This window comes from Chelonia mydas, chromosome 1, assembly GCF_015237465.2.
Source record: "Chelonia mydas isolate rCheMyd1 chromosome 1, rCheMyd1.pri.v2, whole genome shotgun sequence".
NCBI lineage: Eukaryota > Metazoa > Chordata > Testudines > Cheloniidae > Chelonia > Chelonia mydas.
The window spans coordinates 25,088,068-25,100,818 of record NC_057849.1 but is presented as its reverse complement, the minus strand read 5'-3'; the positions used below and the strand labels follow the sequence as shown (position 1 = coordinate 25,100,818).

Sequence of the window (12,751 nt, the reverse complement as noted above, 5' to 3'; positions counted from 1 at the left end):
AGAGAAAACCCTCTTCCACGTCCTCTCTTTTTAATTACTATGCTTAATTAGGTGTATCTGCAGTTCACTGCACCCACAGATAATTTATAAGACAAATGGCTTTACCTGGTTCTGTTGCTCCTCTGATGGTACCGATCACGTTGTAAATTCTTGTCACTTTATTGCTACTGTGAATGTGCATTTTGACCTTCCTAATGCATTGGAAAGCAAATTTAAAGAGAGAACTCATCAGATCACTTAATAAAACATTATACGCTTTAAAAATGCATAAGGTATATATTGTTTATAGTAAGAGATTAAGGGCAGAATTTTGCTCTCACTTAAACAAATGTAAATCTGGGAAAAGTCCACTGAAGTTGCTCCAGCTTTATATTATTGAAATTGAGGACACAATTTGGCATTGGAAAGTTACCTAATCACATTGTTGTGCATGACTTATATTGGTAACGTGCTATTTATACTGGTTGCTGCTATGATTTATACTGGCAACAGACTAAAAGCTCTGACCTTAAAATGATGTTCTGTTAGCAGCTGATTTTTAAAGTTGGGAGGGAGAAAGGAAAACTAACATATTTTATAAATATTTTGTTAAAAATCTAGAGGTTGGTTCCTCTGTCACTTAGCCAGTGTAACTCCGGGGTAACACCACTGCAGAGAATGGAATCACAGGGGCGGGAGTCAGTGGGGCATCAGGCCCACCCAGAATATCACGAGACATTCTAAGCTGTATCACAAATATGTCTTTTGTTCACTTATGTACCAGCCAACCTAAGGGGCAGCATCTGACTCTCAGTGCAGTCCTGTATTTTTTTAATCTCATTTTCCTGATGATTTGACAATAGGAGGAAGAGGAGCTCAAGTGGTTCATCTGAGGTCATTACAATAGTTCAGCCTGACTAGTTCAACATGTGGCTTCTAGCCATTGGCTGTAATTCAGTAGATCATGTGGCCTCAGTCATAGCCACCTGAAGCAAAAATGGGGCTTTGTAATGTAAGGAATAACACATTACATTAGAATTTTCAGAACAATGTACATTTGAGATTAATATCTTCCTTATTTTATATGATGCAACAAATAGTCCCAAAGCTAAAGACAGCTTAGCTCAAAATAGACGTGAGTGGAACTTTTATTGTGAGGCCTTCGACTCAGCCCTGATTGATCAGAGAGTTTGCAAGATCTGGAAACCTTGCAAATGAATTCGGGCCCTGGATTGCTTGAACCTTGAACAATGTATGAATCTGCATCAAAACCAGGAGAAACTCAGCTGATGTTTTGCTTTGAGTTCACTTTAGCCCAGAAACAATGCCATATGCCCTGACACCAAGGAAAAACTTGCAATGACCCCCAAATGTCAAAACTTGCAGAGCTCTAGTTTAAAGATTTCACCAACTGTTGTTATATTTCCCTATCTATTAAAACTTGCTTTATGTAATGCAAAACTGACCTTGTAGAGTAACTGCTCACAAAACCAGGCCCAATGTTGTAAGACACATTCAGGCTTCCTTTCCAGCTGCTGTCTGGTGGGGCAGGTCCTCCCATGTTACTGTTATTAAAAATATCTGTTTTTTAGTATTTGTTATTTGTGTAAGTGTAGTGCCAGTCATGGACGAAGCCTCTACTGTGCTAAGCACTGTACAAACACTAAACAAAAACCCACACACACTTACCTCAAAAAGCTTACCATCTAAGCTTTAAAACAAAAAATGTATTGAATAGGCTTCTAAAATGGAGGGGAATTCGATTGGATGATTCAAGTGATCTTTTCTTGCACCACTGGCTATGGGCTAGATCCTGGTCTCAGTTACACCCTTGTAAATCCAGAGTAACTCCAAGTATTTGCACCAGTGGAATGACATCAGAATTGGATATACTAACTGATGCTTTGGCTATTCAATTGAAATTACATTTCAGTGATACACATGGACTTGTGATGAATGTAGTTTCTTTAGCTTCAAAACGTCCTAGGGTCTTGAAAAAACCAGACTAAGACCAGTCCTTATTCTAAATAGTGAACAATCTAAATCCCCAAACTAAGTCACTAAAAATCAGGGCCTGCTTAGCTGCCTGTGTGAGTAGATGCCTTTCCAGCATCCAAGCCTCTTTTTTTAAATATTTATATATTTTGCTAAGTGCTTATAAGAATTGGGGTAAGCTTCAGGGTCTATGAATGTCAGAAGGTGGCCCTGATTCTGGCCCCGATTCTGGCCCCAAATCAGCACAACACTTAAGCGTGCCCTTTATTTTAAGCATCTGTATAAATTCATCCACATTCAGCAAAGCTATTAAGCATATGCTTTATGCCCACGATGAGATTATCTATGGAAAATGCATTTGTTTTATAAATAGGAAGAACTAAGCATTCTGATCTTTCAAGGTTTACATGAAAATAAGAACCAAATGGCTATTGAGGGTATATATTTCATTTATGTTTTTAAAACCAACTCTCTAGATATTTACAACTCAATTAAAGGCAAATTACTAGTTGTGCTACATTGCCAACTATTGACTGGCTCATCGATCATAAAAAGCAAGTTTCAAACTCACATCGCTTTTTTATGAACTAAGCATAAAGCTTTGTGGGAAAGTGATTTGGGAATACAGTATTCCTTAGCAGATTGGCCTGAAATACGTGCTTATACTAGGACCAGTTCAGTGAAAGCTAGGCACAGACTGATTTTTAAACTTCATCCAAAGAGGGCCTAATTGTGCCATCTTATGCAGGTAGACAGCTCCTATTTGCTCAGGGAAAGACAAGCACATACAGCTAGGGGAAGAATTCAGTGCAGAAAGAATGCCTAAAATAAATGCAAAGACCAGTTATAAGCAAGTTCTATGTAAACCCGAGATTGGCAATATCATGCACATTGTCTGAAATTGCCAGAAGTTTTGGATTTGTGTAGCTTTTAACATTGTATCTCAGATGGCTTAAACAGATGTAAAATCAAATATGTTGGCGTTTCCCTGTCAGAAGCTAGGAATTGTATTATGTGTTACTAGAGAAAAGAAACTATTGTATCAACAGATTAATGCCCAACTGATGTACAAAGTAGAAAAGCAAAAAGATAAATGTGTGGGATTTTCAAAAGCAGTTATGTGACTTTGGAGCCTATGTCCCATTGAAAGTCCACGGACACTAAAGTCACTTAGACACTTCTGAAATTTTTTTCAAAAGAGAAGGAAGTAAAAAAAGAAGTTTATGTCGCTGATTCAAAAAAAAATTTTTTTAAATGTCTTTTCATGCTTCCATTATGACAAACCAAATACCCAAGAGTTACAACTGGATGCGGGGGGAAGGGGGAGAGGGAAGGGAGCACATAACTTTACAGTAGCTCCAGGGCTCCAGAATTTTCATGTCAGCCTTGCCCATATGACCCTAATGTTCTAATTGTTCAAATACTCTTGCCAAGGTATTTGTGAATGTGATCTTTGACCTTTCTGTTCTCAACACTGAACACTAGCTTATTTCTGGCTCAAATAAAGATTTCTGCAAGAGGGGAGGAGGGAGGCGAGAGAGAGAGAGAAAAAAACTTTTGTAGAGCAGGGAAATAGAAGAAAAAAACTGAAGAACTTGTACCAGCACACAGTGTCCCCTTCGCCACTGCTCACTAGAATGATCTCTGATGCACAACCAAGTTAGAAACTATTGTTTTAAGTTTACTGAGGCTCAGATTTCACAGATTAATTATCATAAAGCTTGTAAGACAGACAGATCCACAGACTTTTTATACATACATTGTTCACCTTTATTGCCCTGACCCTAAATGTGCTTACCGACATGAGTCACGTTATGTGAGTAGATCCATTGAGTTCAACAGGGTTATTTATGTACATAAAGTTACTGTGTGTGTTTGCAGGATTGGGGCTTGTTAGTACAATACACAGTACCATCAGACACTGAGCACTATCATCAATATTAAATAATGTAATAGTAAATAGTAATAATAATTCCGTACATCCTACCAAAATCTAAAAGCAAAAGCTGATCGTTAAACTCACCCCTACACCTGGTCTCAGGGCGAATGAATGAACATCCTGGAGAATTATTTGACTAAACAAAGAACCCGATGGTCGCTAGCTTTGACTGTGTAACTGCACACAGAGTACGACTAACCTGATAGGTTCAGTCTGGGAGCTGGCAACAAATGAGCCTTGCCTTACAAGAAGGTGAGAATTTTGCTGAATGAATGAGAAATGCTAGATGAACACTGGGTCCAAGTTTTAGCTTGTTGGCATCATTTCACATTCAGCTGATTTAATACACTGTGAGAGATTGCCAGCATCTAACAATGTGGGGATGGCACACAGGTCCTTACCCATCCTCCAGACATGAGAGAGAAATGTTTCACAGGGTGAATAGTTGACTCATTTAGGGATACCACCTCTCAAAAGTAGGCGACTTGACAGCCCTGCTAATTATTACACTTGGATTACTTATTCAAATTAAGGTACATTTTATAGCTTCAGTAAAACGTTTATTTATTTTGATTTATTTAAAATGCTCTGGGCACATACCCAACATATGTTTTTTCCCTTGAGGTCCCCATAACAGCAAACAAGCTACTTTAGTAAATGTGCCAGAGGAACAGTATGAATTATTTTCTCTCCTTCTTTCAAATACCTCCATGGATTTCACAAGACATTCTTATGAAGCTTCCCCTTGTCTTCCATTTACTTACCGTAATAACTTTTCAGCATCATTGTAACCAATGGGATGGACTGGAAGTTTTGGAAGACCTACAGCCCTGGCTTCCTCATATCGATAGGTGTACTCTGGAGGTAGAAGGTTGGTGTTTATTTTATCTGACTTTTGAGAGCGATTCATACAACACGTAATACAGGTCTACACAGACGTCAGGAATAATTACTCTGCTGTGCTAAAAATGAGGCCGAGATTTCTACAAGAACGCTGCTCTCTACACGACATAAATACAGTTTCAGAGAGGCCTCAACACACTCCTTGGGCGTCCACAACCCTGCAACCCCAGTCTGGTGTGTGTGCAAAATTCCACATTTGGAAACCATCTCTGAATACGGTTCCTTTGCAGAATGTCTGAGAGAAGGATTTCCTTAACATGGGAGTAGGAAGGACCCTGGCTGGGGGAAAAGGGCAGACGGGACTTTTTTGCAGAGAATATCATTGGATCTAGCGCAGGGATGGTGGCTGATCTCCTACTTTCTCACCACTATCTTTTCCTGCTGCACCGAGAGGCACAACAGTAAGGATAGGAGGAGAGATGGCCACAAACAGCTTTATAGGGAAATGCGGCACAATCGAAGGGCCAAGTGGCTGAAAGGGAAACAGACCCAGCCTTGTAGAGCCGCGGAGCTAACGATATCCCCTCTCCATGGGGATTATGCAAGTGGGCTTGGGTCACCCCTAGTGTGCAGAAATGAAGGGGAAGAGACAGAAGGTTTAATACATATATCTGTATAAACACACATATATATATGTAACATAACAAAACATATGCATGTTGCCCTTTGACAGCTGTCCCCAGTGAGCTAGGAGTTGTACCAGCAAGAGGGTATCCCCTCCCAGACCAGTATCTGGGCTGTTGAATGTTAGAGTCGCAACCTCAGTGTTATTCCCTCATGCAGACTGTTCTCTCCAAGTGAGAATACTTTGAGCTTCAATAGCACAATGCTGCCCATTCTGAATCCGCTGACAGCATCCTGCTCCCTCGTGTGGGTCCCATGCAGCAGCACTCTTTGCAGGAGGAGGCCAAAGCTGCCTCCTCCATGCAATGGCAAGAACAGGTGGGTTTATATACATCTGCTCCAAAGGAATGAGGAACGTCCTGTCACCCTCTCCCACTCTTCCTGAGACCAGACCCCTTTGGGACCACCTGGCTCTCATCAGAGCTTGGGCCATGGCAATGGCTTCTTCTCAATGCTACTCACCTTTTGCTGGATAACCTGGCGTGAGAGGATCCCCTGCCCCATTCAGATTTAACACATTCCCGCGCTGGGCTCCACCTCCAGGAAGGTTCCAGCCATTTGGAAAGGGATCTACTCCAGGGGCGCAGTAGTCAGCAGGGTCTGAATACAGAATAACTCCCTTGGCACCAACCAGCTCAGCATTCTTCACCTAAAAAGCATATCCCGTTTCCTTATTCAGTCCTTGACAGCTTGACACCTGTGCATGAATTCTCTAGGCCATGGTCCCAAGAGGAGGGCACCTGGCATTTCACAGAACAGACTCTTTGATTCTTTGCATTGAGGGAACTGGTTAAAGCAGCATCCCCTTTTAGATTCCTCAACGAAGGGCTGAAAATGACGACAAGTCCTAGAACCCAAATCTCATTTATTACCATTCTGGCATTGTAAAGGGCTATAAATTACATTAACACCCACTTTAAGGCCACTTGACACTACCCGAGTGGCTTAAAGGGATTTTAGTGTAAATAAGAAATTGGCCCATAATTATTCTCATGTCATGCAATTTCCTGGCAGCCAATAAGTTTGGTATCCTGCTGAGAAACCTGATATAGCATGTGCATAAGGGACTTGGTGCTACTTAGAATCCTAGGCAGGAGATATGTGCAATAACATAGAAACACCACTCACAGGGTACTACTATACCAAGTAATTCTAGTTTGTTTCCTGTCACCCTGACAAAAACAAGCAGCTGATTACTGAAATATTCAGTGCAGAATATAAAAGTCTGACAAGTGTTAATACAACCTGAAATCTTAGTTGTTAAGTGAGAGATTTACACGCAATATCTCCGGGGCGGGGGGAGGGGAGGGGTTCAGAATCGTAAACCATACGAGACAGAAAAATGTATTACTCCAGGATTTGAATCTGCCATTTGTTTGAACATGTACATAAAGCCAAAGAGTAACTGTTTATCTTTAGGCTTACCGGGGCATCAGATCAGCTCTGTGCTGTTTTAACAAAGGGAAGGGTTTTCATATCTGTGTTTCTGGCAAACAGAATCAGTGTTTAACTCTGGCCCACAGATAGTGCTTTGAGATGCTACAGATCTCATTTTTGCTTCCTAATCTATTTTGCTGCAGGTAACACAGATCAATATAGTAACGGAGTGACAAATAATCTTCAACTGAGACTGTAAGATCCAGATATTTTAGTCAAAACTTATCATAGCCATGCCCAGGACATACAATATTTCCCTTCATCCTATCCTGTGGGACTGTAGAAGCAAACTTAATATAATCAACCAATGGAATTCACTGGACAAGATATATATTGTCTAATTTGTCAGTAGGAATGCAGCATTTCCAATAAGTACAACAAGAATGAATTTGTGTTGCTCCTTTTAGTGACAATAAGTCACTAAATTATGAACTTTCCTGAATCAGGACCTAAAGTATTTGAGGAAATCCATAGGTGTTTTTTTTTTTTAAACTAAAAAACCCTGTGTTGGGCTAATCCCTGCCCGGTTTGGGGAAATCTTTAAATAGAAACATGTTAGATACATTTTAAAGAACAGCTGAATCTGTCAAAAGGAGTAATTTTAAACAAATGTATTTATTTATTTATACTGTCGTAGATATGCTTGTATATATCTCCTACTCAAGAAGCATCTTTGAGCATAGTCTGATAAACAGCTCTATTACGCTAAGATCACCAAGAGATTCTAAATATGGCCATCAGTTACGGAGAAGGCATATCTTAAGCACAAACTGAGAATATATATCAATTATAGAGTAGATACGTTACCTTATTTCCTCTAAAGATTTTCCCATATCTGGCAATGACAATCTTTCCAGTACAATTAATTCCCATCTCTCTCTCCAGTTTGAAAAAGTCTTCAGTACGGCCATAGTTGACGTACACCAACTCACCCTAGTAGATGAGAGGCACCGTGAGAACAGGGATATCAGTGAGCATAAGAAAGGAGATGTGCTCTAATAAGGGGCAATCTGGGAGCAAGGAACTCAAGTTATAAACCTGGGTCTGATGTGGTTTCCCTCTGTGGCCACAGGCAAGTGAAGATGCCTTTAACCTGGGAGGTTCTGAGCACCTTCAACTCACATTCAACCAATGGGAGATAAAGGTGCTCAAGCAGCTTGAAGACTCAGGCTCTTTATCTTCCTGATCCTGTGCCCAATGAAGTCAATAGCAAAGCTTCCATTAACTGCAGTGGTACAGGACGAAGCCTGAAACCCCATCAGTTTCCCCATCTGTAAAATGAGGACAGTAATACCTAGCTACTTCACAAAGATGTTGGGAGTCTTAATTAATTAATACTTGAAGATTAAAAGTACCCCATAAGCGTTTCTAGGTATAATTTTTACTAAGGTAATGCTTTTGGCTTTGCTTTAGTAATTAAAGCACACTCTCACAAAGACATTAGAAGACATTAGTTCTGTGGGTGGGTTGATAAAATGCTTGAAATCTTTGTCCCAAAGCTATTGCACCAACTCCTTCTTTTCAATGAACTCAAGAATAACATGAATCTGCTATGACTCTGTTAACAGTGGATCCATAGTATTCTTGCGCTTACAGAAAATGAGGAGTTGGTGCAATTCTCCAGTAGCTTTGAGGCCATTTGTAAGTGGGTTTATGGCAAAATGGATACAGTATAGATATTCTGGGTGTGCTATAAATCTTTATGTTGTCATTTGGGCTTGGTTTACACTGAAAAGTTATATAGGCATAACTGCATTGGTCAGGGGTGTGAAAAAAACCTACCCCTGTAAACTGACATAGTTATGCCGACAAAACCCCCAGTATAGCAGTCTTTAAGTCTTTACGGTGCCACCGGACTCCTCGTTTTTGTGGATACAGACTAACACGGCTACCCCTCTGATATTTATTATTTGAACTCAACTCAAACAAAACTATTCCCCAGTCCTCCTCCAGGCTGTCTGCCTGGGAGTCCCCTGCTCCAGGAGCTAATCTGTTTCTTGGAGATCTCTTCTTCATTTGAGCTTTCAATCCTTTCTACAAGGCCCAATCACCTATTCTTAAAGGGGCTCACAGGGCTAGTTGGCTGGCCCCAGGCCTTCTGGCCCTTCGAGTGGCAGATCATCCTGTTACAAATACATTTGGGCTTGTGTTACATCAGTTAGCACATTCCACAAGTACGTTTTACACAATTTTACCGCACCGTGACTTCAGCACTGCTCCATACAAAGAGTGGACTCTACTTAAGCCAGACACAATGGGCCAGATCTTCAGCTGGTGTAAATCAGTGATGCTCTGTTGAAGTCAGTGGAGCTGATTTACACCTGCTCGAGATTGTGGCCTGGTTTGTTCAGACCAAACCATATGTCCAAACTAAGATGATTTTCTGTAACAGCTTTCTGAAACCCTGCCATGGGCTTGAGTTTCCACGTGCTTTCACCAGTGCAAATCATCAGGAACTCCAATGAAGTCAACAGAGTAACACTGGAGTCAAACCACTTTAAGTGAGAGGAGAATCTGGCCCATTCTCTCATCATTATTTCTATAGAATGTCGAGTACAGAATCCCCAATTTTATATGTCTCCATATTTGTCAGCCAACACAAAAATGCTGATTTGTGTGCATTCATAACTGGAGTGCTGTAATTACACCAATTAACAGCAGCCTGCTGGGTTTCCACAATCAGGGAAATTGTTTTACAGTGAAAGGATAAGCCAAGTCACCATATGAGTTCAAAATTTATTGTTAAAACCTTTTCATACTATTCTATAGCTTTTCATTTTTATGAATTCTTTGATTAAGCAAAGGTATTCACTGCAACATCCCACTTTTTAAGAAATACAATCAGGAAAATTAAGTACAATAAAAAGAGTCACTTATTTGAATGCTCAGGCATCTCTGACACATTACTTAAAAATACATTTTAGGATGGGATTTCTTTATGAAAAATCCCAGCTTTACCTTTCAGTAACCCCACTGGGAATCACAAAGTGAGCTGTAGCTCACAAAAGCTTATGCTCAAATAAATTTGTTAGTCTCTAAGGTGCCACAAGTACTCCTTTTCTTTTTACAGCTACTGTAGATCCGCACAGAACACTGATAATTTACACCGGAGCCTGCTAGTAATAAAATGAAATTGCTAGTGTTTATAGCGATGTCACTTCAAAAATGCACAAAATTATGCAAATAGTAAGAATTCAGTGTGGACTCTGTTGTAAAACCCTGCAAGACTCTTTCAATTTAATTGCAGGGCTCATTTAGCAAATGCCCTCTACGGTACCTGCTTCCCTATTCAGTGTCTGATTCTGCCTGCCTTTCCTGACTGGGACTACTTGTGTAGTAAAATATTACTCCAGGTGAGTAAAGGCGGCAGAACTGGACCACCAGTGATGCTGATGGAGATATTCCAGATTTACACCCATGTACATAAGTGCAGAATTTGGCCCAACGTGTCCTCACATCATTGCTTTGCCTGTTTTTCATTAAAGATTTCTATTTGATATCCAAAACATTTAGAACACCCTTTTTATTTAGTAAGAACACAGATGGACACCATAATAACAAAAATGAAGCAGGTCTTCCATAGGTCCTGATATCTGTTCTTAAAATCAAGGAGAGCAGAGCAGGATTAAGGCATAGGTATAACTGGCAGCTCCTGGAGTTATATGATGATGTCAGAATCTCAGTTTTCATTTTTAAATGAAATAAGGTCCCAGTATCAGCAGATTAAATTACATGCCTCCACTGAAAACAGAGAGATTTACCCCCAGCTGCACATCTTGCCTTATGTTTCTATCCCTCTTGATTACACAGATTTTTTGAAAATGTGAGCCCAGAACAGCCAACGCAGTGATGTCCACCTGAGTCTGCAGAGAGCCTGAAACAATAGCTCAAAGAATTGTAAATTATTTTATTCATTTTAATGAGTTCTAAACTCTGAAACCTGCTGCTCTTGGAGCACTCCCCCCTGTACTATCCTCACAGAGGACTCTAGGTGTGTTTACGCCCTCACTGCTGTCATTCCATCATAGTACTTGGGCAGGGGCAGCGGGTGGGGGTTGTTTGCAAGTGCCCCATATGCAGAATCCCCTGCGTGGGTGGGTGGGAGCTGTGCTCAGTAGGTTTTAGATTAGGTCTTTCAATTCTAATTTTCACTGTGTGCTTTCAGCCAGGCTACGGTGGAGCCTTTATTATGTTTCCTGCTGGTCAGCATCTGCACTGTTAGAAGTTTTAATATTTTTCTCTTATCCTTCCTACTGGGATTCAGTTAAATACACCAAGTAAAAAGTAAACAGGCTAATTTTCAGTACTATTTACATCTGGGATTATGCAAATTTCAGGGACAAACTCTGCTTTCTGATGTAAATCTGGAGCTACTTCATTTAAATCAATGGATGTACACTGGTGTAAATAAATATGTATTTTGGACCTATAGCCTTGAATTCATGTAAATGGCTGATTTCTCTCTTCCCCGCTTCTTTTTTTTTAAGTTTCGGCTGTGAAGTGCCTTAGGATTTCTTGGCGGGTGGAAGGTTTGTAATGGTCTCTGTTGAATTTATGATGCCACATGCTGTAATGAACATTCCCCCACATTCCTAATGATGCTTGACTGTGGATTTGAAGCAAGCACTTTTTACAGAAACAAAGAAAATCACGTTGGAACATTATACAATCAAACAGTTTCCTGGTGATAACCAGGAGTCGAGTCGAGTCTAACTGTGGTATGCTGCTTCCTGGTCATATGGGTGGAGGACTCAAATTGTTATGGGTGCAGCATATTTTTCAAATGGTTTGTGCTTTTTGAAAACATCCCACTGCTCTCGTCCAACAGGAGTCTTGTTAAATACAGTTCTCGTGTTAGACGTTTGGAGCACGCAGGGTGAAAAGAAAAAAATCCACATGCGATTATACCCTAGTAAGACCGGTGCCTACTTGGACTCCTGGCTCCTTCAAAAGATAGTTATCTTTTCTATAAAATGAACTTCCATATGTAACAAAACTAGGGCTTTCAGTAATACCACTGGGAATTGACAGCGAGTGTAGATCCCTTCAGAATGCTGTGATAATTTACACTGGAATTTGCTTGTAATACTTTGAAATCATCAGTGTTTACAGAGGTGGCCCTTCAAAAACGTGCAAAATTTTGCAAATGGTGAGAACTCATTGTGGACTCAGTTCTAAAGTCTTGCAAGGCTCTTTAAATTTAATGGCAGAGCTCATGGGTTTGGCAGGTACCCTCTACCCTACCTGTTTGCAAATTCAGTGTTTGATTCTGCCAGCCTTTCCTGACTGGATTTCTTTTGTCTGAATAACTACAACTACATTAGGGCTTTTGCCAGCATAGCTATTTCTGTAAGAGATGCAATCCCTTTCCACCTCTGCCCCCACTCCTAACTGACATAGCTATGCTGGAAAAACTTTTAAGCATAGACCAGGCCTAGCAGTGAATACTCAGGTAGGCCCAATTCTGCTATCCTACTGAGGTAGGACACTACCTTTCTTTTGCCACCTGACTCCTTTGCTGTTGGTAATTAGAGCTGAGTGAATAATTGATCTGGTTTGATTTGAACCAAAATGAATTTTTTTGAAAATTTTCATTGAATTGAAACATTTTGAAATGAAAAAAAATCAAAATGAAATGTTTTAAAATATTCAAAATATTTCATTTCTACTTTTTAGAATTTTTTCCGAGAAGCTATTTGTTGAATTAAACCCAAAACCACTAAGAATTTCAGACTCCAAAATGGATTTTTCAGCAAAATTTCTATTTCTCCAAAATCTTCAGCCGATCTTATTGGCCACCCTGTTAACACCACTCAGAATCTCATGCAGACAAAGACAGTCACATAAAATGTAACTAGTTATAGTGCTAAATGA

At 40.1% G+C, this 12,751-nt stretch overlaps 1 protein-coding gene across 1 annotated transcript in view; it reads right to left on the bottom strand.

Annotated features, from left to right (window-relative positions):
* The window catches only part of LOC102934118 (putative N-acetylated-alpha-linked acidic dipeptidase), a 51,602-nt gene that overhangs the window by 24,170 nt on the left and 14,681 nt on the right, over nt 1-12,751 (bottom strand). The window contains exons 5-9 of the mRNA XM_037889548.2: nt 7,685-7,810; nt 5,903-6,089; nt 4,678-4,771; nt 1,446-1,544; nt 106-191 (exon numbers count right to left, since the gene is read on the bottom strand). Coding sequence (XP_037745476.1) covers nt 106-191; nt 1,446-1,544; nt 4,678-4,771; nt 5,903-6,089; nt 7,685-7,810 — 592 coding nt within the window. The remainder of the gene's footprint in view (nt 1-105; nt 192-1,445; nt 1,545-4,677; nt 4,772-5,902; nt 6,090-7,684; nt 7,811-12,751) is intronic.